Raw genomic sequence first — 27782 nt, 5'->3', positions numbered from 1 at the left:
CTGCTTCCTCCACCAACCCCTGCCCTCTTTTCACAATTGTTTTGGTCTCATCTGGTGCGGAGGACAAAGTGTTCCAGACATCCACGTCCCTCTCTCTATCTGTAACACACATGCAGAGCTGGAACCCACACTGGGACACTCGTGCGCAGCTGCTCCTCTGCTGAGTTTAACCTCTGTGGCTCACATTTGAGATGAGCTGGAATGAAATGCCTGCGCTTCACACATGATCGTCCTGCAGTCGTATCTGAGTTTTACACCGCGTCTCTCTGCTTCTCTTCCTCTGCGAAGGTTCCACCCCGCTCGCCGCTCCAGTCGTTGGTCCTCGTCTCTGGCCAGAGTGGACAGTCCCAGCCACCCTGGTGAAGGGCACCATGACCCAGGAGGGGCAGGCCCTGCCCTCTCCCACCCCGCCAGAGACTCCAGTGGAGCCCGGTCCGACCAGCGGCGCCCCCGCCGCGGACCCCACCTCACAGAGACACAGCAGGGCGGATGAGGAGCAGCCGGAGGCCGGCGCCGGCGAGCTAGAGAAGGGCAAACCAGAGGAGGAGACCAGAGAGCGAGAGGAGGGGGCACAGGGGGAGACACACAGGGAAGAGGAGGAAGAAGAAGCAAAGGATGAGGGAGGAGAGGGGGAGTTGACGGAGGAGAGGGTGGATGGCAGTGAAGAGGAGCATCGGCCGGCAGAAGGAGAGGCGGAGGGGGAGAGCGAGGGGACCGGGGAGGAGGAGGAGGAGGAACGAGAGGCGGAGGAGATGAAAGAAGAGGAGGAGGGAAGGGGGGATGAAGCAGCGGCAGAAGAGGAGGTGGAGGAAAGTAACCGTCCGCAGGCCGGGAGGTGGGTCCAACAGCTCACTAACTTCTGTTTTCTGGGGCCGATGAACAATTTGTGAAGAAATGTTTTGACCTTTAGCGGTGAGCTGAGTTAGTTTGGGCTATATCTTTTAGTTTTCTCCCTGTACATAAATCACTTTGTTAGCGCTGTGCAGGCATTTATTTGAACTTTTACACTGTTATAAATGAATTTATTAGACTTTGAAGGTCAAAGTTAGAAGTATAATATCGACCTTCTACTGTTTCATTAGAGTGTCACTTGATATGAAATATCACTGAAATGCCCACATTTGATAAACGTTACAGTATTCTTGAAAATCAACCTTTATATACATTGCGTGCTTTAAATCTTTAAAAAGTACAGTAAGTAATGAATTATATTTACTCTTAGTGTTCATGGTGGTGTAGTTAGCACTCTCACAGTGGCAATAATCCCGATTTGAGTCCTGGCCTCGGGGTTTTATTGTGTGTAGTTTGCATGTTCTCTCTGTGTGTGCATGGCTTTTCCTCTGAGGTCTCCCATTTCCCTCCACTGTCCAAAACATCAGCTGGTGGTTTAGTCTGTCTTCACGTGTATTCGACTGCTCAAGTTATATAAGGCAAAACCAAAACGATTAACCCACCTGGAATTATCTTCACAGACAGCTTTACAAAGAATTAGAACCAAATTATTTTGGAAATATTTATGTAATTCATGAAATGCTTTATTTAGTGAAATTCTAAAGTATATCTCCAACAACGTATTTTTTTTAATTGTAGTATTTTATAGCATATGGAGTACAGCTCATTAGTATATCTTCTTTCTGTTTTTTAGATCATTTTAATGTTTTTAAGAGTATAAGTCATAAAATCAGTACAAACCGTTACGACGACACTGATCAATGTTAAACTTTAAACATATACGTATGAACAGCTACGAATTTACCCTGTATTTGCATGTTTGGTACCAATAAAGTAGCTCACATATTGATTTACAAAAACAAACACAAAGTGAATTTTCTTTTGCTGACTCATTCACACCTTGACATTTAGAGTGAAATGAAATCCTCTTCAGCGTTCCAGAGATCTGTTCATCACCTTTTTAGCTTGTGACGATGATAAGCAGACACACTCAGCTCCTGCCGTCACCTTTTCCTGTCTGCTTGCTTTAAACGGCAAATTACTTTTCTCAGTGTTCTTCTCATGTACATAATTATCTCAATGTGTTCACCCGCGTTTCACAGACTGAGTATCGTCAAGTCAGTGAGTTACAAAGAAAACAGGAGAAACAGCTGTAAAGTGAGCTGAAGGACAGTAATCTGAAAGACAAGAGGGTCGGGGCTCGGGTGGAAAGCTGAGAATGTGGAGGAAGAAGATACCGGTCAACCGGTGGTTTGGTGTGTGAGAAACTCGAGTGTCAGTAAACACAACGGTGCGATTGTTGCTGCTGCTTTCCGTCTGACATGGAGCTTATTTCACGTCTCGTTTCCGTCTGTCTGGAGCAAACAGCACGACGGCAGATTCATAATGTGGTGAATAAAGAGAATAAAGGCAGCGATGATTTGACAGATAAAGAGAAGCAGGCCTCCAGCTGTTCACCTAATGGCACAGTGCTGTCTCATCTTTCATGTTCCTGCATTTGTCTCTGCGACTACTCCAGAGGAAGTGTTTGTCAGAATGCATGCCTCTCCTGAACAAGGAATTCAGTTAATCCAGGAAAATGAACAGACGTTCTTGCGTGTGAGTTCGTCTGAACAGTGAACCTGTCGTGCTTCTGATCGCCTCTAATTTTCCTTCTCTTCTCCTCGTGGCAGACTGGCAAATGGCATCGGTGGAAATGACGAGGAGGAGGAGGCAGGTGAGGAAGACGACGGAGGAGAGGAAGGGGGGACACTCACGCATCTGGACGCCTTCAGCTCCAACTTTGAGAGCAGCGTGGAACACGCCGACACCGAGGTGGAAGAGGAGGACGAGGAGGAGCAGAGAGAGGCAGACGGGGGAGAGAACCAGGACACCTTCAGCTCGGCCTTCGAGCAGATCGTAGAGCAGGCCGACGTCCCGGACGAAGACGAAGAGGAAGAGCAAGAGGAAGAGGAGAGGGAGAAGAGCAAGGTGGACAATAAAGACGGATTCAGCTCCACGTTCGAGCGCATCGTGGAGTCGGCCCTGCTCAGGGGGGGGACCTGCTACAGCAGCCTGGACTCTCTGGACGTCCTGTCGCTCACAGACGAGACGGACAGCTGCGTCAGCTTCGAGGCGCCTTTGACTCCGCTCATCCAGCAGAGGGCCTTCTTGCAGGGCCCGGAACCTCTGGAGCTGGAGCTGGCTACTGTGCAGGAGCAAGAGGGGGCCGAGGCTGGACCCGAGGCCCCGGGGGGAGATCTGACGGACGAGGACAGCCCCGCCCGCGGGGCGGCGGCCGGCGTCGGGGGAAGCCCGTTACGGACCACCATACCGGGCAGCAGGTCGGAGTTTGTGCTGAGCCAGCCCGGACGCTGGGCCATCCCCAACGGATACCATACAGACTCCCACACGGCCCCGGAGGGCTGTGGAGCCATGATCAGCTCCGTGAGGTAAGGAGGACCCCGCTGGCACCTTAACAACCTCAACCCAGGTTAAGATTTCACAAATGAAACAGTCTGTGGAGACAGTGTGTGTATCTCTGCCTTCACCGCTGGTGTTCATCACCGTCTGACATTTCTAACTCTGAACACTCAGCAGCATGAAATTAGGAGGGGTATCGAAAAGGTAATCATTTACACTAAATGTAAAAACATCCCCAAATATATAAAGATCATATTTATGAGTGACACTCAAACATTAATCCCCTTGCAAATCTAAATCCAGTTGGATTAACGGTTTAGACGAGTATATGTCTCCCTCCTTCGGTTTATCTCATTTGACCTTGACCTCACCAGCAGGTAGCATGACTCAGTGGACCAGAGGAGGATCAGGGACAGTTACTCTGGGCTCCAGCGCACGATCTGAACATGGCAATTTTATCATATGTGCAAACTGTCACAGGATCTTTGCCAAAATACGTCCTTCAAGCCACATCTAACTGCAACCAGCCAAGAAATAAAACACAAGGTGCAGAAACAAAAGCTGGTCGGTGTTACTCAGCCTAAAATCCTTCCCAGCTTTGGGAAATGAGAGAAGGGAAAGAGTTTCTGCACGTGGCCACAGCTTGGTGCAGCCCAGTGAAACTGCTCCATTCACACAGCAGACTCATACAGCATTAAGCAAACACAAAGGGGCCTGAAAAATTCCAAATTGCAGTCGGAGAGCTTTTACATTTTTATGGAGTCAGTGGGACACTTGAATCAGGATTTGCTGCATGTAGAATGAGAGGAGTTAAAAGTGACTGAAAGCCGGTAAATCCACGCTTATCCAGCAGACCTGCAGATTGTGGCTATTTGAATACTTAAAATATGCTGCCTATGTAAAATAGAAAACCTTAGCGCTGCCACATTACAGCGACTTTCATGCTTTGCAACAGACGTTTGAACCAAAGCAGAATGGAAGCGATCAGAGAGGTATTTTCAGGGTGTGAGGTCGAGACGCCGAATTTAAATGTCAGTTTGTGAATGAGATGTCTGTCAGCATGGTGAAATCACAATGATGTGATTTTACACCGTAATCACAAACTCACCCACACGGACCGTCATTTGCATGCACCCCAAGGGATTGTGGGAAGACGACGACAGCTGATGCTACTTTCCTCATGTTTAATTACCTTAATGGCTCTAAAGGGGGGCGAGGAAGCGGCGCAGCACCACCGAAGGCAGGGGAAGTCCATAACAGCAACCATATGGGAAAACCTCCCCAACTAAGACCACTGCCATAGATCTGCCTTTGTGGCATGTGCTCAGCGGCGGCGGGCTGTTCACCGGCCGCGCCTCCCCTCCTGCACAGTTTCTACAGCCACAGACAAACTGGAATGCACAAACAGAAACACGGACCTCTGACACGATTTGCTCAGCGAGCTGCTGGGATCTGATTTCAGCCTCTCCTGGTTCTCTGGATGAATGGCAGATTTTGGATGATGCCCCCCCCCCCCTACTCTCTTTATCAGCTCAGGCTACAGATGTTGTCCTTTAAGCACGGTCTCGCTTCCTGACCACCAGCGCCAAGCTGAATGAGCTATTGTTTATGTCATGACATCACCGTCTTCAGCTCTCCTCTGCCCAGTGTGTGTGTGTGTGTGTGTGTGTGTGTGTGTGTGTGTGTGTGACTGATTATTGCTACATGCTAGATAGCTCGCCAGACACTGGAGCACTTAAATCTAGAGTGGATACATCTGCTAGTCAGTCTGAAAGGGAAGCTTTAAAAGACACTAATGACTCAAGCGGATTCAGCATTAATTAATCATACAATTTTGAAAAAAATTTAAAATTGAAAATGAGCATTTAATAAAATGCTCAGTTATTGATCACCAGCATAACAAAATCAGATTTTTTAAAGGTGATTAGAGTGTGACTGGTGGATTTCCCTAATGTTTGGCAGCATTGTGAGACTCTCAGTATTTCTGTCCTGTGGAGGATTCCTGCATTGTCTTCTGGTAGTTTATTCCTCTTTGATGTGTTCAAACATTATTTTTTAAATGTTTACAGGAATTTTTTTCCATAGTGGCAGATTTCAGCTCTCTTCAAAGAATCTAACTATCTTGTAGGTCAAAGCTTAATGCTGGATCCTTGAAAACACCCCAGCTCTTCACGGTGCTGCTACAATGCCAGATCGTCTCCCTGTTAAAAAAAAAAAAGAAACTACAAAGCTCTGTGAAAAGCTTTCCTCAGATGGTCTTGGTAAGTCTCATGTGTTTGTTCTGCTGACATGTTGAGCGTCTTCAGTCCCAGAGGCAGCATGATGATACCTCCACCATGCTCTCAGTCGTTAACCTGGACGTTCTTCCTGGTCGTCCGGAGTCGGCTTTAAGGCTCACTGATGTTCTGCATTTACAAAAACCTACAGGTTGATTTCCTCTGTCCTGGTATGCGATCACAGTTAGCTGAGGCTTTATTCTTTATTCAGCCCTTGATTCCATTTCAACTAATAACCTTTAACTATATGCATGTCTCATCAAACTTGCTATATTTGTTTGTGTGCATAATTTAGAAATGTGTTTTTGTAAGTTTACAGTATTTCCACAAGACATTTTCAAAATAGACAAATGAGGTCAAACAAAATTTGAAATTTACATCTTTAAAGCTTCTTGTGATTCACAGTGACCACAAGAGAAATGTGTGACAAAGTAAAACAACGTTTAAGGCCGCCTGCCGTTCCATTCCTCACTGGAATATCAGTGTCTGCAGGCCTGATCTCCATCATGATGCTTTTCCTCCAGCTATTCCAGCTTCTGTCTTTTCATCCTGTCACTCAGAGGCTTTGTTTGCTCCATCTCACCTCCTTTTCATTTCTCCCCTTGATCCATCTTATCTCACTTTATCTCACCTCCTGTCACACACACACACACACACACACACGTGCGTGCGCCAGACTCCTCCTCTCTTCTTTGCATCACCCAGTCTTCCATTTCCCCTGCAGTGTTTTCCTGCTGCTGCCTCTTATCTTCCCTCCCCCCCCCCCCCTCCATCCATCCCTCCATTCTTGCCGCCGGGTAGCCACAGAATTGGCACGTTGGTTCCACGGTTTGGCGCTCGGGGCGTCATGGACAACTAGTCGTTTTCACTGCAGGACAGAGCAGCTGCAGAGCAGCTGCAGAGCAGCGGTTAAAAACTGGCAAGTCAATCAGTCAATCAGTCAGTCAGTCAGTCAGTCAGTCAGTCTGGGCAGACATTTGGGTTTCTTATGGGTCAGTGGTTAAATTTGTTACCCAGAATCAATTAGAATAAATCCACAAATTTCTTTTTTCAGTGTCTTTTTTGTTGTCATTGTGTTATTTTTTTTTGTGTGTCACTTGTTGATTCTGGCTGACAAGCCTCAGTTGTTGAGCTGAAAGCAGAGCTTACATTCACTGCAGCTGTATACATCTAGTCGTCTTACTGATGTCTTCTCAATTGCAATAGTAACTTAGTGTGTTTATTAGGTGGTGCGAATTTCAATTTCAGTAACCCGCAGCATTTTTCCTATCCACAGCAGCAGGAAAAAGCTGAATTGAAAAGTCTGAGAGCCCTTTGAAATTTCTCATTTAACTACATAAAGTGCGATAAACTGCGATCAGCAGTCACAGTAAATCTACTACAGAAGGGCTTAGAAAAAAAATCCAAACTCAACATTTTTTAAGTTAGCAGTCAGAAAAAAAGCTGAATCCTTTAGAGATGGAGCGAGCTCAGAGACAGCAGACATTCAAAGAGTCTGAGGGATCTGAAGCAGTTCTGGCTGGAAAAATGGTTCAAGATTCCTCTTGAACTTTGTGCAGCAACTTCTGAAAGAGCTTGTTTTATGAGATTCAAACAGTCAGAATTAGTTTTTTTTTTATCTATCTCTGTGAATATTCAACTGTGCTCAACATTAAAGTATTAGATGATGCATGTTGTGTTTTTCATATTCTGTCTGTTACACAGACATTAAATTAAATGACATTTTATTTGAGGTTAGTTAATAACATGTGGCTGTCACAGCCAGTGTCTGCCCTGTGATGGTTTGTTAACCAGTCCAGGATGTCCCCTACCTTTTGTGAGACATTGTTTCACATCTATAAATAAAGATTTCTCTTGGCTGTGTGTTATTGCTGCTGACAGACAGTGAGTGGTAATGACCGAACAGTGGAAGAGATGGAGTAGCGTGTTTTTGGCGTGCGGCGTGAAGCAGTTGGATCAACATATGTGTCTCAAAATGCTGCAGAAACTCTGTTAGTGAGTCATGAATCGGTTGGACACATGTCTGACTTCTTCTGCGCAAGTGAAACAGTGCACTGCATGTATTCCCAGTCTTCCCGGCAAGCTCTCGTTTTCGCAGATCTTTTTTCAACTGTGTAAACATTGTTGTGATTTAAGACATCAAGGAACAGAAATAACAGAGATTTATTGCTTTCTACTCCATTCTGATTCCACCATTGGCTCAGACGGCTTTTAAACCTTGCAAGCGGAGCATGCGTGCCCCCTCCATCCACTATTCAGGCTTCAGCTTTCATAACAGGCAGCGTTTTGATGATGCCTGAGGCAGGGAGGAGAAACCTAATCTTAACTCAGCCAAACTTTCACTGTAGATCCTCTTCCTGCTATGACCGATTATTCTGACATCAGTGCATGAAGCAAGTAAAGTCGGCAGCTGGCCATGGGATGTGGAAACAACGAGCGAGTCTTGCATGTACTGGAAAACATGCCATGCGGCACGTTGTGAAGAGCAGCGACCGTGTTTGTGATTTAGTCAGCAAAAGTGCTCGTTGGTTTCCCGGCATTTCCGTCAGTCTCGTCTTTATTTGGTTAGTTAGTCCGTGAATCCGTCACTCTGCATGAGTTGTGTACCTCTGCGCTCTGCGGGGAACGTGAGCGAAGCCGAAGCTTAACCTTAATCCTGCGAGGATCCTGAAAGTGCCAGGAAAAACACACTCCCTGTCAGTCTGGCAGCGGAGCGACTCGCCGAACGCTGCTCATGGAGGAGCGAGAACTGCTGACAAACTGGCTCCGTCTCTTCAGATCGCCACAATACAGTGCAAACTGATGCTCAGGAGTCACGGCATAGGAGGACCATAAGTGTCTCAACACATGTGCGGGATCTCTCGCTTGCATGTGTGTGAGAAACATGCTGCGAGTGTGTGTTCCTCCCACCGGTGCACGAGCCTCGCACATCTGAGCCCAAGCAGAGCAGATAAAAGCCAGGCGCAGTTGTTTCCATATCAGAGAGGCAGCTCTGCCGTGCGGACTAATCTCTTTCATACACAGTGTCGAGTGCAGAAACACACACACACACACACACACACGCACACGCACACACACATGAAAAGACGCGCGGGCCAGCAGTACACATGCATAAACAAAATGCGTTTAACTCTCCAGCATCCTACTGCTCACTCAGTGACACAGATACAGGAGCGCTTTATATCTGTCTTCCACACTCGCTCTCTTTCTGTGTACACACACACTCACACACACACACACACACACACACGATTTCTTTCAGGATGTCACCGTGGGAATAAAACCCTTTGCGCGGTTCTATAGCACTGCTGAAACATCCTGCAGATTATCCTTCCTGGCTCTCATTCAGGCAGTGATATGGCCACATGCACTCACTCACACACACACACACACACACACACACACACACACACACACACACGCATGCACACACAGTTGCAGACATAAATACATGAATGCACACTTGCTGCAAAACAAGCAGCCACACACATGAATCCTCCTCCGTTCTCTCACCACAGACTCACATAAACACGGTAAGTGAATCAGATTTATCCCGTCTATTTATAGCGCGACTCCATGTTTTCTGACACATCCCGCAGTCTTTCTGGAGCAGTGTTTTGACTGGGTGAGGTTTTCCATACCACGGGCCTCCCTCGTCTGTGGAGCCCTGTCACCACTTTGCGTGTGTGTGTTGAGTGGAAGCCCCACCACACACTGTAAAGCATTTGTTCCTTTTTTGTTTTTTCATATGGTAATTACGGTTCTCCTCGTTGAAACGGCTGATTTCAGGGCAGAGGTTTGTCTCGAGCCGTTCGGCGTTACCCCAAGACACGCAGTCCCACACCTGAACGTAATTAGCCTCACTGAGCCAAGAGAGGTCACCATTGTCCATTGTTTGGAGCTAAGCGGGCGCCTCTCGATGCTTGTGTTTGTTATAGAGACTTCAAGAAAACGGGCCATGCCACACAATACAGAACACAGCATTTCTTATCCAATAAATCCGTTTAACAGCGTTTGCTGAAGTGCTGAAGTTGTTTAACTGCGACATGCGGTTGCAGTCGTTAAAACTCTCGCTTCACAGAGAAAATGGACTGGATTCAGATCCAGACTGGGTCGTCTGTGTGGAGCTGGCATGCTGTCTCTGCGGACGCTGAAGTTGTTGTTCAGAGACCAGAATCCTGCATTAGAGGCTAATTAGTGGCTGATTGTGGGTGTGAACGTTGAGCTTGACTGGTTTCTTCTAACATATTAACTTTGAGGACAAATTGTTCACTTTCTAATATATCTCACAAACAAACGGAGGAATGAGAGAATGATTGAATGATAATTATCGTGAGGTTAAGTATTTGCCACTGCCTGCCTTTTTGGTGTAATCCAAGCTCAGATTTTCTTATGACACAAAACCTGGACACAGTTTGCTTATGGTTTTTTTTATATTTTCCTTTTCATAAAGATCTAGAACTCCCAATTTGCAAACTTGTAATGTGACTTACAGTTATCTGAATCCAGTTCTAATAAGAAATCATCGTCTTTAGTAACAATGCTTCTTCTTATTTTGGATGTGTACATGGAAATGTGACTGCAGCTGAACAGAATCACTTATTTGTGGATGTTTATCTATTGAATTTATTAGTATCTCTGATGTTTCCCAAGGGAACCCAGTGTCCAAAGCCTGAAGTCTTTTTTTTGATTCAAAACCCATGAAACCGTTCCTTTTAATAGGTAACACATGAGGCTTTTCTCTTGTGAAACCTCTTCTGGCTAACTGCTTGAAAACTGAATCAGTTTTTCCCCCATGTGTTGTCTGCCACGAAAACATCACGTCGCACAGCATCCAACAGATTTATAAATTCTGCTGTCTGTGAAAAATCCTCTGTCTGTGAGTGACAGAGGTTATCCATGAGTCATGGCAGCAAGCTGCTGCCGTCTCAGTCGGAGATATCGCTCTGCAGACAGAGTAATATCTCGTTTCTATTGAACGTGTTGTCTTGGTGTAATAATCTGAAGCCGCTGAATCAGGTCGCCGCGATGCAAGTCTCCAAATATTGACTCTGTGTTCATCCACCACCTCGTCCCACTCACTCTTGGACTTTTGACCCTGCAGCTGCACGTCTGCTTGTTTCTATTGTTCTTCTTTCCACGAGACTAGAAAGAGGAAGGGGGGGGGGGGGGGGGGGGGGGGGGGGACTCACATGCCAAAGGTGGCATGCAGAAGTGTGTCATAAAATAATGTCTGTGTAAGCGAGTGTGTGTTTTGAGAGCATTATCATTAATATTGTATCATTTGTTTGTCATATGAATTCCCTGTTTACCTTGGTTGTTTCATTCACACACACACACACACACACACACCGTTAAGATCCCAGCTCTAATCCTCCATCTGATTCCTTTTAGTGCATCTTTGGCTTGAAAAGTTATTTTTATACTTGTTTGCTCCCTTTGCAAAAACACTCAAAACTTGAAATGTTCAACAGTCAATTTCACAGTGGAATTGAATTTAAAAGAAGATAGATATGTCAAATTATGAGATTTAGGATGTTTTAGTAAATATTAATGGAACATTAATGTTAATGTTGTGAATGCAACAATGTGGACATGCTAAAAAAATGAAGGACTGAATGATTATGTAAGAGCATTAGTCATTGTTCTTACCAGGGTTACAGGCTGCATATAACGACTTTCTACTGCAGTGTGTTGTCTGTGAATCAGCCAGTTTCAACCACATCTTTAAATATACAACAATTCAAGAAGCTGGGCTTCGATTTGTGATGTTTACTTTAAAAGCAGCTTCAGCTTCACTAAATGTGCGTTTGATGGTTTTGTGTGGTAATTTTTAGGTTGCATTTTGTCTGAAACTGGACTTGTGAGTGAAATAGAGTTAATAAGTGTATATTGGTGCCAGGTCTGGTGCTGTCCGGGTTCTGGTGTTCTGGTGTCGCCCTGAGCGGTCTGCGCTCCTTTTGTTTGCGCCCCTTCGCCCCACCGAGGCGCTGCGCGGAGGAATGTGCAGAAATCAGTGTGCGCCTGCTGGGAAGTGAACTTGAAGAATCGGAGCACAGGACGTCCCGCTGGTCCCGCGCGGACCCGCTGGCCGCGAGCCCTTCATTTGAAGGCGGAGGAAGCGGAGCTGGCCGGGACACACTGGGCCATTGTGCAGCGGCCGCTCCGCTCGGCCCGACGCCCCGCCTCCCACATCCTCTCCTCCCGGAGGAACTTCAAGGAAAGCGCTCCAAACCTTCGACCTCCGCCTGTTGACACCACGACAGCTTCTTGTCCTTCTCCTCATCCCCTCCTCCCCCTCCGAGCCGACCCGAACCGTCCGAACGAACCGGAACCTGGAGCGGAGTCGTCCCACCGGGCCCATGCAGATTTTACCGACTACTGGATGATGAGGCGGTTCGAGCCCGGCGCGAATTCAACCGCTCATTCCCAGAATCCGAGATGTGGAAGGAGGAATATGATGTTCACTTCGACTTTTTGCTGCAAATCCTGTAAGTTTCAGGTCTGCCCGGTGCGCTTTTACGCACGGACGTTGGGACGGGGTGGGAACGGTGTTCATGCTGCGTGGCAATATGGAAATAGTGAGGAAGGAGCTGTGGTACCGAAAATTACAGCCTATAATAATCCTCCAAAGGTTATTTATAGTTCTGAAAGAGGGAGACCCGATACTTAAACAGGGCTGTTTTAAAGTCCAGGACTGCTCTGACAGTAATGCTTTGAAGTAGCTGATAATCAATGATTGATTACAACCGTGCGTTTTCATTTGAAGTCCTCACGACTGGAAATGTCATGTGCTCAGTGAAAAGATTGCTGTAGTTTTTCTTTAGAAGTGAGTCATCAGTATGTCAAATGGACGTTTTTCACATTCATCCCTGTTGAAAGAAGTTTGATTTGGATGAAAAGGATAGCTGATAGATAACAGAAGGAGACACTGTGCAAGAAAACAATCAAAACAGAGAAACACAGTTCAACGAAGATATCAACATAACAGTGAAAATAATGTCAGGCACAGTCATTAAGACACAGAAGACCTCAAATCACTCAAACAGTATAAAAAACACATGATAAATAGAATAGAAAAGAACATGAGAAACAGATACTTTTCAAAGCAGTGTTAGGTGATGTAATGCATTGAATAACTGATCTGTTATTTTCCATTTTAGTTCTTTCCATCCATTCCTGTTTTATTTCAGAGGGGCTCTCACTCTGCTCAGGTCGCCTGCTGTTTCTCTGCTAATGCATGTTTGTGGCTGTGCACCTCCCGAAAGACGCCTGACTGTTGTGACTCGTTCACATTCATCTTACAAAATCAATAGCGTCACACTGCTTTATCCATCCTGATGTCTTTAGTGTCCCTCCTGGAGAACAATCTGCCTCTAATGTGTTTGATTCACCGTGTGTCGACTGTCGGTGTGGAGTAAATGTCCCCGACATCAGCCTGCTGGGATGCATGTTTAGAGCCAGGAGTGTGGCTCTGCTCCGCTGCCTCTTCATACAGATGTGGTATTCACACGCAGATGACCCAACTGACACACATTTACACCCAAACAGCTGATCTGCCGATGTTTTGAAATTACGTCTACACCTCAGTAAAGGCCTGTGAAACCACAGAATTACATAATGTAGGTAATCCCTTAATTATTTGTGACGCTCACGGGGATGAACGGATTCCTGTCTGCCACCAGGCACACACACACACACACACACACACACACACACCTTGCTCCTGGGCACACCTTGTGGGTGTGGGTCCGAGCAGCGTTAGTCACTGGCATGCCTCGTCATGCCCCCCGCCTTCGACGGCACCGGCTCCTGAACACTGGCAGTCTGAGCGGCGGTCGCGCCGCCTCAGTGAGCGTGGCCCCGGGACACGGAACTCTGCCTTTAGATAGACTTAATAGCTTTACTGTGTGCCACTTGGCCCCGCGGTAGCTCCCAGTGTTCTGGCACAAAAGGCCGGCGTTTCATTTCTGACACTTGATGTTGTGTGTGTCTCTCTCTCTCTCTCTCTTGTGTTTTGTGAGTGTGTGTGTGTGTGTTTGCTAGACTAATGCTGTTTTTGCCAGAATTTGTTGCACTCGGAGAGAGGAGCATCATTTCAGCGCTGTGACCGATATGAGCTCTGAATGATTTATTAGGTCTCTGTGAATCTGCTGAATTAATTCGGCCAGACAAGCCAAAGCCCTCTCACCACCGGCCGTTTTCTCGGGGTTATCACAGAGCTGTTTAAATCACTGTACTTCTTCTTGCATGTTGGAGCCTGACTTGTGTAAAAGCATTCATATAAACCAGTATTTTTACTTTTTTTTTGCCAATTATCCGGGTCAGGAACAAGCGTAACTTTCTCGTGTGTGTTGGAATATGTTGATGAGGCCTCCTCCCTTGCGGGACAGAACCAGAGCCGCCTTCCCCCCCAGAGACAGCCGTACAGGAAACAATCTAATGAGATCCCCAAACCGACTCAGATGGCCCGCTCTCCACTTGAAAAGGCTCGATTTTTCACTCCTCCCGGAAACTCCCCGCCCTCTCCCCGAGGCCGAGCCCAGGCACCCTTCAAATGACGGCTTTCTTCTCGGCGTATCTGCGATCTCATTGTCATTCTTGGCCGTAATGGTTCAAAACGATAAGGTGGAGGAGCCTGCCCGGCCGGTCTCCTCGCCGCGGAGGAGCTTATGCGTCCTTTGTGAATTTGCAGACTGCGTTGCTGGAAGCAGTATCTTGATGTCGGACCTCCCAAGGTGAATTGGTCCCTGCAGGTCGGGGCCCAGATGAAGGATCGGCCATGTTAATGAGTCAACCTTCCCCTGAGCAGCCAAATCAAAGGCCTTTGTGGAGGTCAGCCGGCCGGGCGCAGCTCACAGTCAGCAGGCCTGACTCCTCGCTGATGGGAGCTGCTCGCTGCCGGTAGCTTTATTTTCGCTGATAGCCTTTGATTGTTTGGAATTAGCGGTGACAGGCCGCCTTTAAATAGTCCGCTGCTGTCGTCCTCCTTCTCGCATATGACGCTTGGCTTCCGCCGTATCCATGGCAACCCGCTAATCCCTTACAACAGCAGCACATAATGTATTGAATTTGCCAGGGTAATGAAATTGGCCTGATGAGATTATGCAAAAAAAAAAAAAAAAAAAGAAGAGGAAAAAAACAACCTTCTGAATCATCTGGATGAAATGCAGCTTGTGCCACGCAGAGATACACACACACACACGCACACGCACACACACACAGGAAATGAGGAAATGCCAGGGAGACAGATGACGGGGAGTGTGTTCACTACACTTGTCATTAATTTTCTTGTAAATATGGAAATGTTGCACGATCGCCGTTCTCTTCTCTCAGCATGGATGATGGTGAAATGCTACGGTGCCTCGCGTGTTTGCTGCATGTTTTTATTCTTTCACAGCTGGGTCTGAATAATGCGTCACAGAACCTGTAAATCATGTGAAGAAGGCTCTTCCAAGTAATGGAAACAACAAAGCATTTTTTTAAAGACTTCTCGTTACAGCCATCTTCCCTGTTTGTTTAAACGTCGGTAAAAAGGCTAATTAACTTCCATCTGATGGACTGTGGTTTGGTGCAATCTGTAAAGTATACAGTGCACTTCAGTCCAACATCAATTAAACTGTCGCAGTAAGTCATAAATAAATGAGCAGGAGACTAATTAATACATTGATTCTCTTTGTTCTCCTGATGACAAGCCCCTCGGTTGGCGTGACTTGTGTAAGGCCTCTGCTGAGGAGGAGGCACTTCATTAAACCGAGTCCTTCGGCCGCACGCCGCCTCCCAGCCTGCCGTCCCGGCGCCGTTTCCCCGCAGCCCGGCCAATCCGAACATGACAATCCCTTTCTGTCAGAGGCAGCTCTGCTCTACCGCTGGACGGCTCTTCTGAGGCTGTGAGGAAGCTTTTCGGGGGCATTTAGAAATCTCACGATCGCACAAAGGCTGAACTCAGGTTGGCAAATATACAGAATGAAGCCTGTGTTGCAGGCTGGAGGCGCAGCGTTTCCGACATCTGGGGTTTTTTTCTCGGGCAGCGAGAGACAAGTGAAAGATACGTTGTGGGAAATGTTGGATTTAGTGTATTTGTGGCGAGTGACCCATATCAGGGTCAACATCTGGATCTCCGCTATGTGACGTTTCCCTGGTATACTTCCTCGCTTCATCAACTCAATGGAGGTTCATGGTTAAATCCAGAACAAAATCTCCCAGCAGCGCACGCTCCAGCCGTCTCTGCAAAAATGATTATCCTGGTAATCGCCTCTGCACAGACCCAGGGAAGCTGGGAGCATGAGTCAGTACACAGATGACACAGTTGAGCCTTTATTTTTTTTTTGTATTTTACACTCTGCATTGCAAGTCGTTATAAAATGATGAGCAGTTTCATGATAAATTTAACAGATGAGAGTCTGAATGAATGAAAACTTTAATAAACTGGCCGCTGACTGCAGCATCGACCAGACGTAACTCGGCCTGCGTGGCGAGCCGCACAGGTGCGCCGTGCAGCAGGAGTTTGTTTTGGGTCACTGGAAACATGGCGGGAGGCATTTCCGCCTTCTTTGAGGACGAACTCTGAAGTGTGCTGCTGTTTCTATTTTTACAGCGGCGCAGAGGAAAATCTGAATAAGAGCGGCTACCTGCGTCTGTCGAAATGAAAAATGATGTTCAAGGGAAAAAAAAAGTGAACACTGGCTGCAATGATTTCAAAAGCACATTTTTTTACAACTCGACGGTGTTTATTTTAAAGATTTACAGATATTTATGAAAGTAAGTCAAGATTAAACTTAGAAAATCAGAAGATAATAAATTAATCACAAAAAATAGTAACAATAGTATAAAAATGGAAAATATGATGATGCATGTGGTCACTAATGTTTTTGAGAAAAACTAACTAGATAATAATAATAATCTACTAGATTAAAAAGATAACTGTGTTATGATTGAATTTCAGTGTGATTCTTTTTCAATGACTTTAATACTTCAGCACATTTAAACGACAACACACAAATTTAAAACCAGGATGCTTCTTGGTTACAGAACACTGTTTTCCTTTGCATCAAAATCATTTTAAATCCATTACAGAGAGGATTGAAAGGAAAATGAACGGTGCTGGTTTTATTATGTCCGGATCAGTCAGTGAGAGACGTGACTGATTCCAACATGCAGGAAACAATGATGAATCCAGACTGAGAGTTTTCCTTTGTTTGAAGCACGGTGTGTTCTCTCATGTTCTGCCGCCCCTTCGAGCTTTTCTTCTCCTGCGAGACTGAATAAGTACTTCCAGTCTTTTGCATAACATCCCCGCTTTGGTACCCGGACGCGGCAGGAGAGGAGGAGTTCATCGGGACGTTCGCTCCTCTGCTGGAGGGCAAGTAGATGCGAGTTGTTGAGGCCAGCCGAGGCGCTCTCTTCTTCTCTTTGGACTTTAAAAATGACTGTCTCACTTTTCCGACCTTCATTTGCCTAAAATAGCGGAGCAGAATTAGGGCATTAGCTTTTACATTAAAGCACTTAAATTCAAATGATGTCTGAGGTCCAGGGTCTGAGATTAGAGGGGCTTTTTGGAGGCGATCGGGGAAGGTGGAATCTGCCCCGGCATTATCATCAGCCTTCGTATCCACCGCATCAAAGCGGGACGTTAAGTGTCTGTGAAAGTGGGTCACTGTCATAACGAGTCATTTAAACCTCGTCCTCCTCCTGTTTGCGTGCACGTGAACATATGTTTATGTAATTGGGTTTTATGCTCAGCAGTTTACTTTGTTGTGAGGAGTTTAGAGCGAGCGGGCGCTGAGCGGCGGGACATGTGTTCTCTTCATTAACCTGGGCACCTGCTTCTGTGTGTGTGTCTGTGTGTGTGTGTGTGTGTGTGTACGCGTGCGTATGCTCTCCTCAGCGATGCCAACCTCACAGACGTGCTGTCTGACTCAGAGGAGTGCGATTTGGGCAGTCTGGAGCGTTTGGAGCGCGGGAGCACCGACACCCTGGCCAACGGCTGCCGGGCCGACTGCGAGGCCGCCAAGAGGCTGGCCAAGCGGCTCTATCACCTCGAAGGCTTCAAACGCTGCGACGTGGCCAGACACCTGGGCAAAAAGTGAGCACGCACACAGACACACATATGTTGACTCACAGACTGACAGATCACACGGAATGAGAAAAGCGTGTTGATTCAGACACAAAAAGACATGTTTGCTTTGATGCACTGCTAGAAACGACCGGCTCACCAGCAGATAATCAGTCCCATGCTCACATATGGTGGAGCTTCTGATATCTTCCAGCGCAGTGCCTTCACGAAACGCTTCTTCAACATTCGTGCCTGCTCGCCGCCACGTCGAAGCGCTGACGTTCTCCTCCTGTCTCCCCGCAGTAACGACTTCAGCCAGCTGGTGGCATCAGAGTACCTGAGCTTCTTTGATTTCTCCGGCCTGTCCCTGGACCGAGCCCTGAGGTAACGCTCGCTCAGCACTCGGCGGGCGCCGGGCGCGTGACGGGAGTGTGCGCACGTCTGCCGCACTCCCTCTTCGCATCGCGTTAGCCCGGCGCTAATCAAGCTGTCGTGCTGAGAGCAGTTAGCCAGTGCTGCTGACAGCCGCACCCTGCGTCCCGGCCTTGTACCTGACATGTTGCCGTCTCCAGCTGCTGCCTCCGGTGCAGTCCTCAGCTGAGAGGCCTCGTGAGGGCTCTTCACACCGGGCCCGGTTCAAATAATGTCGGTGGAAAGTAACTTAAAAGTACTTACAGTCCTGCCATTGTGTTAAAATAGCGATGTTGCTTTTCATAAATAAGGTAAAGACTAAAAACAGACATCTTAGGTGATCTCTTACTGTAAAATGCTTGTGGTGTGACAGGAGCAGGGAAAAATGCTGTTTCATCTATGAAGAAAGAGATTTAGGATCCATAACCTCAAAGTCAGAACCAAAAAGATCCTAAAATGCTCCATAAAAGCTGTAAAGACAGTTATTCCCAAAATGATTTTTTTTCCTTCACACCGGCAGTGAAGACAAAACCTTCTTCATTCGTTCAGCCTCGGGCTGCTGAGTCTGTGGAGCCGAGCAGGTGACAGATGAGCTCCTGAGCCTTTTCTCTGGGTTTCTGTCACCAGCCCTTCTTTTCTTATTATCTCTATTCATTTCTTCTTGGCTGAAGTGGGCCGACTGACAGGCCTGATGGGGATTAATTAAGTTTTTAGAGTCTGAATAAGAGCAGTTTACACGTTGTCATAAAACTACAAATTCCTACATGTGTTCTGGCATTTTATTTTCCCCCAATCACTAAATTCAACAAGCCTCCATATGAGGAGACCCTTCTTCTCCTTTACTGAGACTAAAGTCCTCCATCGGAAAGAGGGAAAATGATTTCAGAACTACTGTATTAACCTGTAAAAGCATTATGAGGACAAGAATGATCTGACTTTCAAATGTCAAATAAGCTCAGTTAGAAATGAGTGAAGTGGACAGAGGTACTGTTTATCGTCTTTATTTAGAGCCTCCTCTCTGTTTGCCACTGTATTTACTATGACAACCAAACATTGAGAGCAGGTCTGAAAGTGAAACTGTGAGAGGAAAAAGGAGAACATTTCTTTAATAGGCTGTGAGGTAATTTTTCTGTCGAATCATCGACCGGAACGTGATATTCTTGTAAATTTTCCGTTTGGTGACGCTGGTTTCTGTGTGTTAAAGCTGTTCTGTACTTCAGTTTGTCTACAGATCATTCAGACAGGAAACAAGAATCTTTTGTAGCTCCAAAAACATATTTTTTCCTCTGCAGCTCAGCAGGGGAATTGAGAACCTTTTCACTTCCTAGAACTTAGTTTGAAGGATTGTTTTTCATCCTCTGGAGTGTTCTACCTCCCACAGATGGAAACTCATGATACAGGATGCAGTGCGATGCACTGCCACGTTCAATACTGCATCTAGTCAGAAGAAGAAAAAAGAGTTTGAATCTTAGATGATGCTCGCCGCGGTCCTGCAACGCAGGTCGTGTCATTCTGCTGATTATCATCATGTCGAGGTTTAGTTTTTCTCTGCTCAGTGTTCGTCAGCTAATGAGGATTCAAATCACTCCTGAACACAGTGACGGCTCTCCACAAACACAGTGAACCTGCATCGTCTGCACTGCGTGCGGCGCTTCATGAGCGTGTGTGTGTGTGTGTGTGTGCGTGCGTGTGCGTGTGTGTGTGTGACAGGAACTTCCTGAAGGCCTTTCCTCTCATGGGAGAGACTCAGGAGAGAGAGAGGGTCCTCGTCCACTTCTCCAGACGCTTCTGCCACTGCAACCCGCAAACGCCCACGTCTGAAGGTCAGAGTCGTGGCGGTGGTCATGATGGTACAGCCGGTAATGAAGCAGCGCGTCGCGCTAAAACAGCAGGAACACGTCATAAAGTACTGGAATAAATCGACTGTTTAAAACAGACATAAACTGTTGCTGATTTCCATATAGATAGCAGTTGATAGTGTTGTCATCTTCCGGTGGGAAAGCGGCTGCTATTTCCATAAAATCTGGAAGCACGGCCACGCAAATGTAAACAGTAAATGAGATGACTTCAGCAGCCGCTCAGGTTCGTTTACGGCGTCGCTGTTATCTGTAACGTGCTCCGAGCAGCCCTGCAAATGTCTGCTCATCAGTTAGGCCTGGGCTGACGACGTGCAGCTTTACATTCACGTGTGTGTTTGTGTGTGTGTGTGTGTGTGTGTTGTAATGCTCAGCTTGTGTCGCTGCAGATGGAGCCCACACATTAACCTGCGCCCTCATGCTGCTGAACACGGACCTGCACGGACACGTACGTACCGGCGCTCCCCGTCACACACTTCTTCTGCTAACGCCGGAACACAAAGGCGGCGTCCCTCCTCTAGACGTCTCTGTCTCTCCCATTTCCCTCCACTTCTCTCTTCCCCTCCCCGGCCTACTTTCTGACCTGTTTCTGTCTCTCTCCTCCTCGAATCGCCTCGTCTGTTCAGTTCTAAAAACGGGAGCGACGGCGGCCTGGCCGGCAGTAACACCGCCGGTATCAGAGGTCCGCTGCTGGTCCTCCGGCCTCCCGCTCCATCCACGCCCGTCCGCTTGAAAACTGCTTTAAATGAGAATCCCTCCTCCGACTAATACCGTCTCTCTCTCTTTCTTTGTCTTCAATCCCTTGTCCTCCTTTTCCTGTCCTTCCCCTGCTAACCGTGTCTGGTCCCTCGGTGTGTCTCTGCCCTGCAGGTGGTGAGTAAACTCAGTACTAACACTCTGCTCCTTGACCTTTGCTCCTCCTCCCGCTAACCACACAGTTAAAGTAGGGCTGTAGCTGTTGAATGATCTCATTTCATCTCCATTACATTTACTTTACTGTCATTCAACCTCATTCTAATGGTTTGTGCTGGAAGGTCACAGGAAATGAGGCATGATAGGCTTAAAGTGAACCGTGGTTAAGTTGAAGTCATCATTTAAGATTTTATTGTTTTCATGATGAGCAGACGCTTCAATACAAGTTATTTCCTTTTATTATCATTTAGGGAAAAAAAATACCACTGAAAAACGGTTTACTCTCATTGCATGAGAATAAAATGTAAAGAAAATGGGGAAAAAACAAGTTTTACTTCAAAATCCATAGATCTTCTAGTTTAAAGTGTAAAGTCACGTATCGAACTAAGCCATGTGTTTTGGTTATGTCGGAGTATTCAGCGATGCTGTTGCCTCTTTATGAAAACAGAAGCCATCAGCAAATGGAGCGTACAACGTTTGGTGAGGCATTGTAGGGAAAAAAACACATTTTCAGTCATTTCAATTTTTTTTGCGGAATCGGAAACAAGAGTGTTTATTGTGTTTTATGGAGCGTGAATATAAAGCAGCAATCCTCCAAAACAAAAAGGGAATTGTGTAACGGCATCGCACCAGAGCGGCTGGTATCTGTTCAGGTGACGAGTTTGATTCAGACGCACGGCGATGCTGCTCTCCTCTAATGACGCCTCATGATTGGAGGTTAAAGCGCCTGAAAGGTGTGGCGCTCTGATGCCTGATCAGGTTTAAACGGCACAGCAGTGGCTGAACATTGCCCTCCAGTGGACGCTGGCCGAAGCGCCGGTTTTGTTGACGCAGGGCTCAGCAACAGTGACTCATGTCGCCCCACACATGTGCAACACGTCGACCGAATTCCAACCGATCGTCTTGTTTTCCCCTCAGAACATCGGTAAGAAGATGTCGTGTCAGCAGTTCATCAGTAATCTGGACGGCCTCAACAACGGCAAAGACTTTCCCAAAGATTTATTAAAGGTTAGTCCTTCCTGGCAGCAATGCAAAGTTTGTGTTTTCATTTTTTTAAAAAATGGAGGGTAGTATTGATCCTTTCTGTCTTTTTCTGCAGGTCTTATACAACTCCATCAAAAACGAGAAGCTGGAGTGGGCAGTGTGAGTTTGCGTTTTGCCCCGATCAAAAGGGGAAAGTATGCAGAGCATGCAAGTTTTTTTCAGAAGTAAGCACACTGGAGGACGTGCACCTTGGCTTTATGTGAATGGGCGTTTGTGTGTGTGTGTGTGTGCGCAGTGAGGAGGAGGAGCTGAGGAAGAGCCTGTCAGAGCTGGTGGAGGAGCAGTGTGAGGGCGGGAGCAAGCGTGTTGCCAGGGTAACGGACGGCAGTAACCCCTTCATCGCCATCCCCATCCTCCTGAACGCCGTCACCTACAAACACGGCGTGTTGACCCGCAAGAGCCACGCCGACATGGACGGCAAGCGCAGTGCGTGTTCCACCCGGAAGCTTTCAGTCTCGGCCTGTTGAAACAGAAAAGCCTGACGCTGTGTCTCTGCTCTGCCCTGCCAGCGCCGCGGGGCCGCCGCGGCTGGAAGAAGTTCTATGCGGTTCTGAAGGGGATGATCCTGTATCTCCAGAAGGTACCGCATCCCGTCCTCTGCTCTGTTGCCATAGAAACACAACCACCACCGCAGTGACAGCAGTGCTGGATGCTGCTGTGCTGGGTGTGTGTGTGTGTGTGTGTGTGTGTGTGTGTGTGTGTGTGTGAGAGCCTGCTGCATGTGGGAGTGGGAAAGAGCATTAAGAAGAAAAATCGGGCGAGGTGTAACTTTTGTGCGTCTGTCTCCCTCTGCTGGTAGGAAACCTGCTCCGCGTGTGATTTTTATGTTTAGCTTAATGAAACAAATGACTTTATTTCTCCTCCCCCCCCCAAAAAAAACAACTTCTTCCTGCTTGTTGTTTGAAGTGGGATTAGAGCGTAATTCAGCCTCACTATAAACATTTGGACTCTAAAGAGGATCCACACGTTGATGCAGGTTCATGTGTATTTCACACTAAGCCACTGAATGATAAATTAAATAAGTTTTGAAATTCTAGACACTCGCAGCAGTTTGACTGTCTGTTGACACGCGAGGCTTCCAGAAGCACAACCTGTAACATCTGGCCGTGTGTTTTCCTCTGCTCGGCGCTCAGGATGAGTACAAGCCCGACGCAGACATCTCAGAAGTGGACCTGAAGAACGCCGTGCGGATACACCACTCCCTCGCCACCCGAGCCACCGACTACAGCAAGAGAGCCAACGTCCTGAAGCTGAAGACCTCGGACTGGAGAGTGTTCCTGCTGCACGCGCCGTGAGTCGGCCTCGCTTCACGTAGAGCAGTCAAGAAATATGTGAACCGATGATGAACTGCTATGTTTATGAGTTAAATCTGCACAATGTCAGTCATTAAAAGAGGAGCGGGCTCTGCTGCGTCACCGAGTTTCACAAGGTTGGCTTCATCTCGCGGCGTCTGTGTGACGGTTGGAGGGTTTGTCAGGTTGTATTAAAAGAGCGTCAAACGCGTGATTCAGACGGTATAGGGTTGCACAGCTGTTGCTTGTTTGGACGTTCCAGGTGGTGCGTGACTCAACGCTCGGCTCAATCTGTATTACCGCTGCTGCGAACAGGATTTCAGTGCTGCTGAATCTGACCTTCCAGTTCAGGTTTTAGTGGAGAGATTTTCATTTTCAGGTACTTTGTGCTAATAGGTGTTGAGACAGAGCATGCAACATTTCAGTTTATTTAATATTTCGATGGTTTTATGATGGAATGTTGACGTATCTGCTGAAGTTTTCCCTCTCGCCCCGGCCCTGTTCAGTCTTGCTATATCAGTTTGCACCACAAGATGGTGTATTTAGTCACTCAGGTGGTAAACGTGTGTGAGCCTCTGTCTGCTTCTTATCTGTCTTTTTATTAACCCACTGGAATATACTGGCTTTAACCGTATAATCTTAAGAATATTATAATTTCATTTATAATCCGTGTCTCCAGGAGTGAGGAGGAGATGATGTCCTGGATCTTCCGGATAAACCTGGTGGCGGCGCTCTTCTCAGCGCCGGCCTTCCCCGCCGCCATCGGCTCCATGAAGAAATTCTGTCGGCCAATCCTGCCGTCCTCATCCACCAGACTCAACCAGGTACACACACACACACACACACACACACACACTAGTCCATCACAAGGATGATCCTACACACATTCACACCTACGACCGGCTTCAGGACACGACCAAGGCCTTCAGAAAATCAATAAACTGCAGCTTTGTTGTGGATTCTAGAGTCATGCTTGAGCCTTAATATGACCTGAACGTTTTATTCAGAACATATTCTACCATTTACAAAAAAAACAGTAAAAATGTCAGCGGCCTGGGTAATTTCACACATCCCATTTGCGTCTTTTCGCATCTGATTGGCTGTTCGGGTGGGGCCTTCCGGCATTTTTTCCGGGCTGTGATTGGTGCAGGAGGAGCAGCTGGTGAGTCACGAGAGCAAGCTGAAGCAGATGAGCCTGGAGCTGGAGGAGCACCGGAAAAACCTGCCCTCGGCCGACCCCAAGAGCCGCGAGTGGGAGGAGTACCGGCTCAAAGAGCACTACCTCACCTACGAGGTACTGCTGGATGAACTTATCAACAATCAATATGTCATCTGAGATCATATCAGATTGTAATAATAGTCGTACCTGCAGTGACAGAAGAGTAGCAGCATGATAACCTGAGCCAGTGACCTTTGACCCTTTGTGTTTCCCTCTCTCCGAGCAGAAGACTCGGTATGAGACCTACATCAGCCTCCTGCAGGCTAAAATCCGCGCCGAGACGGACGACCTGGAGAAGATCGAGGCCAGCGTGATGGGCGGCCTGATCCTGGAGGGCGGCCTGGCGGGCCGCGAGTACCACCTCCGCAAGACGCAGTCGTCCCCGTCCATCAGCCAGGCCCACGGCGGCGGGCTGAACGGGCGGGCCGCCGTCCCGGGACAGAGGAGCTGAGGACCGGAGCGGCCGGGAGGATGCAGCCGCCGCCCAGACCGAACGATCTCGTTCTGACGACTCCGGACTGCTTTTATCGTTCGCGTTTTGTGAACTGATGCTGCTCCGCTCCTCCGAAGCCGTCGATATCCTTCCCAGAATCTATCACCCCGATGATACGTTTCTGTCCTTGAGCAATAGACGAAGACGATGAAGAGTGCGCCCACAACCTCGGCTCCTTCAACTTTTATCATTGCACATTTAAATGGATCCTAACTGTGATCACTATTTATAGCAACGCCATCAGTATTATTTGAGAGGAGCCGCCGTCGGTAGTAGAGACATGTTTGGGACGCAGACTGGTCCGTCCTCTCCGTCCTCCACCTGGGGATCAGCGTCGGCGTCGTAGAGACGGTACTATTGTAGCATTTTGGCCTTTTCGTTTTTGTCTTCTTTACACTCGTGTTTACACACTCAGCCGCTCACAGGTGTGTGTGCACAGCCTGGACCTACAGTTTGAGCGGCGTGCGGTGTGTGGAGGCGCAGCATGTTTTAGTCCTGTCAACCCTCAGAAGGATAGAGTCCCCTGTATAGCATATTTATTTATTTATTGAACTGTTTGAACCTTTATTTACTTCAAGAAGGGGTTTACATTCAGCCTTGCCGCCCCCAGATGTCCTTCCTGCAGCCGGCCCACCAGAGGAGCTGAAGGTTTAGAGCCGTCTGAGCAGCTTGTGGGACGCCGCTCAGTCTCTCGTCATGCAGATCAAACCAAACTATCCGAGATGCGATAATCCCGTACGAAAGACGACGCCACGACGGATGTATCGGACAGAAAACGCGGGAGCGAGATGAAGCTCTGTACGTTTGGGCGTGAGGCTTCTGGAGGAGGAAGTGAAGGGCCGAACAGGAAAGTGTAGGTGGAAGGCAAGATGGAGTGTGTGTGTGTGCGCGTGCGTGCGTGCCTGCGTGCCTGCGTGTGTGTGTGCTAGTATGCTTTTTAAGTGGTTCCAGTGGAAATGTCGAAGCTGTAGGCATCAGGAAGAAGAAGCAAATATAGCAGGGTCTTGTTGTCGTGCAAAGAAATTTTCTGAGCATGTTTGGTGAGGAAGGATCCGGCGGCTGCGTCGTTCACACTCGTGCCGTCATCCCGTCCAGATGAACAGCGTGACAGTTCACTTTGCATGCACGCTGCTGTTTTTTCAAATCGATTATTTTAACGAGGGCCTAAAAGATGTAAACGGATGACACACGGGCTGCTTTCATCAGGTACAATATCCACATGACAGTGTTGGTCTGGATAATGTCTTAAGAGTCATGTTGCCTCATAAAATGTGTCGAAACATCAAAACAGCTGCAACGATTCCAGGAAGTGACATTTCCTGCTTCGGATGCTTCGTGATTTCTTTGGTTGGAGCCACGCTCATTTTTAAATTGAGGAGTTTCAGGGTTTGTTCAGGAGGGGGCAGGTGTGGCTTTACTTTCAGGTGAGTCGTCTCAATCCAACTCCAGTCAAATGCAGCGCAGAAAACAAGTAAAAGAAAGACTTTTGGAGGGGTTGATGTCTGGCGGTAATGGTGTTGTTATTTTATTTATAAACATTTAGCAATTCAGGACTTTCTAGCTGTTTCATGGCCCGAAAATTCAGAAGTACGAAACCATAAATACATCAGGTACACCAGATACAGATGATATATAAAGACAATGGTGAGCAACTGCAAAAAATTAATTTTTTTAATGTCAAATAGACTTTAACAGTAATTGTTTTTAATAATGTGGAAATCTAGTATACAACTAAAAATATGACTGCTCAGTGTAAAAGCCTGGGATTTGGCATCATAAAGGAAGGTTTGAGATACTTCTTACAGCAGCCGTTCTGTTTCCATCTTTTAGTGCCCATTTAAAACCGCAAACACGGAAAGAAGCACCTTTTACCTCCCACAGCATCGAACCGATACCTGCTTTCGTTGCTCGCGTTACATGGACCTACACGACCACAGCTTTACTTCAGCCCGGTGTTTTGCGTTGGGAGCCGTGTTGGCCGGAGACGGGCTGCCGACGGCCGAGCGTAGCAGCGGGACTGCTCCGGGTCCGGGAAACAGAGAGGCAGCAAAACAAACCCACCAGCAAGGCAGCCGCGAAAACAGCCTCCGCACGGGCCGGCCGGACGGACGGAGGCCTGCTTTCCGGGAAGCGGACGCCGGCTCGCTTTCTGAGTACGAGCGTCTCCAACGAGGCGAGATGGGTCGACGGCACGGTCACTTTCCAAAACGAGGAAAACAACCGGTTAAGACCCGGCCTTGTGTGAGCGGGTGGAGATGAGGCGGTACTGCTGTTTTGTGAGCACCTTAATCGAGTCCAATTCTCCTCAAACACACACACTTTCTATATAATCCCCTTATGACACAACTGTAGATCAGTACGGCCCCCTCCAGCGCCGCCGCAGCATGTCGTCCTCCTGGGTTTTGACAGAGAACAGCTTTGATCTGTGGACACGTCGTCGGCGAGCGACGGGATCTGAGATCCGGACCGGGAGCCGGCCGCAGACCTGGAATCACAGCCGGACTCCCGGGGGCCGGATTATTGTACAGACCAAAATGCTGAAGCGGAGCGGAGTTTTCAGAGAGGAGGAAACCTTTTTCTAAAGCTGTATTGTTAGGATCAACACCTGCTTTCTTACGCCGGGAACGCACTGGACGCGGAAGCGTAGCGGAGGCGCCGCGCGCGCCGCGCGCGTCTCCGCGCCGGCGCTTGGCTGTTCGCACTGGAGGCGTATCTGCTGGCTGCGCTCTCCGCGCTGGTCACACATCGGCTGCACTCGGCTCGCTCCGTCAGCTCTCGGTTTTCACGTTTGTTCCCTCTGTCTCGCTCTGCCAGGATGGATGTGTGTGTTTTGGTGACCTGTGGAGAGACTTTTTCTCCTCCTGCCCTCT

The 27782-nt window shown here is 47.7% G+C and overlaps 1 protein-coding gene across 1 annotated transcript; it reads left to right on the top strand.

Annotated features, from left to right (window-relative positions):
- The first annotated feature begins 371 nt into the window (after positions 1–371).
- psd2 (pleckstrin and Sec7 domain containing 2) lies at positions 372–27647 on the top strand. Its single transcript, XM_030113859.1, has 14 exons — positions 372–556; positions 2625–3383; positions 17518–17715; positions 17989–18069; positions 19807–19919; positions 20342–20400; positions 21783–21872; positions 21964–22007; positions 22144–22334; positions 22418–22488; positions 23042–23199; positions 23880–24024; positions 24351–24494; positions 24646–27647. Exons 1-14 carry the CDS (start codon positions 372–374, stop codon positions 24868–24870), a joined length of 2463 nt encoding a protein of 820 aa, XP_029969719.1. The 3' UTR covers positions 24871–27647.
- The last annotated feature ends 135 nt before the right edge of the window (positions 27648–27782 follow it).

The sequence above is a fragment of the Salarias fasciatus genome, chromosome 2 (assembly GCF_902148845.1).
Source record: "Salarias fasciatus chromosome 2, fSalaFa1.1, whole genome shotgun sequence".
NCBI lineage: Eukaryota > Metazoa > Chordata > Actinopteri > Blenniiformes > Blenniidae > Salarias > Salarias fasciatus.
This window is presented reverse-complemented; position numbering and strand designations above follow the sequence as displayed.

Bases quoted from the DNA above. Each gene is read 5' to 3' on its own strand.
- psd2 (XM_030113859.1), top strand. From the start codon at position 372: ATGACCCAGGAGGGGCAGGCCCTGCCCTCTCCCACCCCGCCAGAGACT. The intron at 22,008-22,143 runs GTGAGTTTGCGT...GTGTGTGCGCAG, and splicing joins GAGAAGCTGGAGTGGGCAGT to TGAGGAGGAGGAGCTGAGGA. The intron at 24,025-24,350 runs GTACACACACAC...TGATTGGTGCAG, and splicing joins CATCCACCAGACTCAACCAG to GAGGAGCAGCTGGTGAGTCA.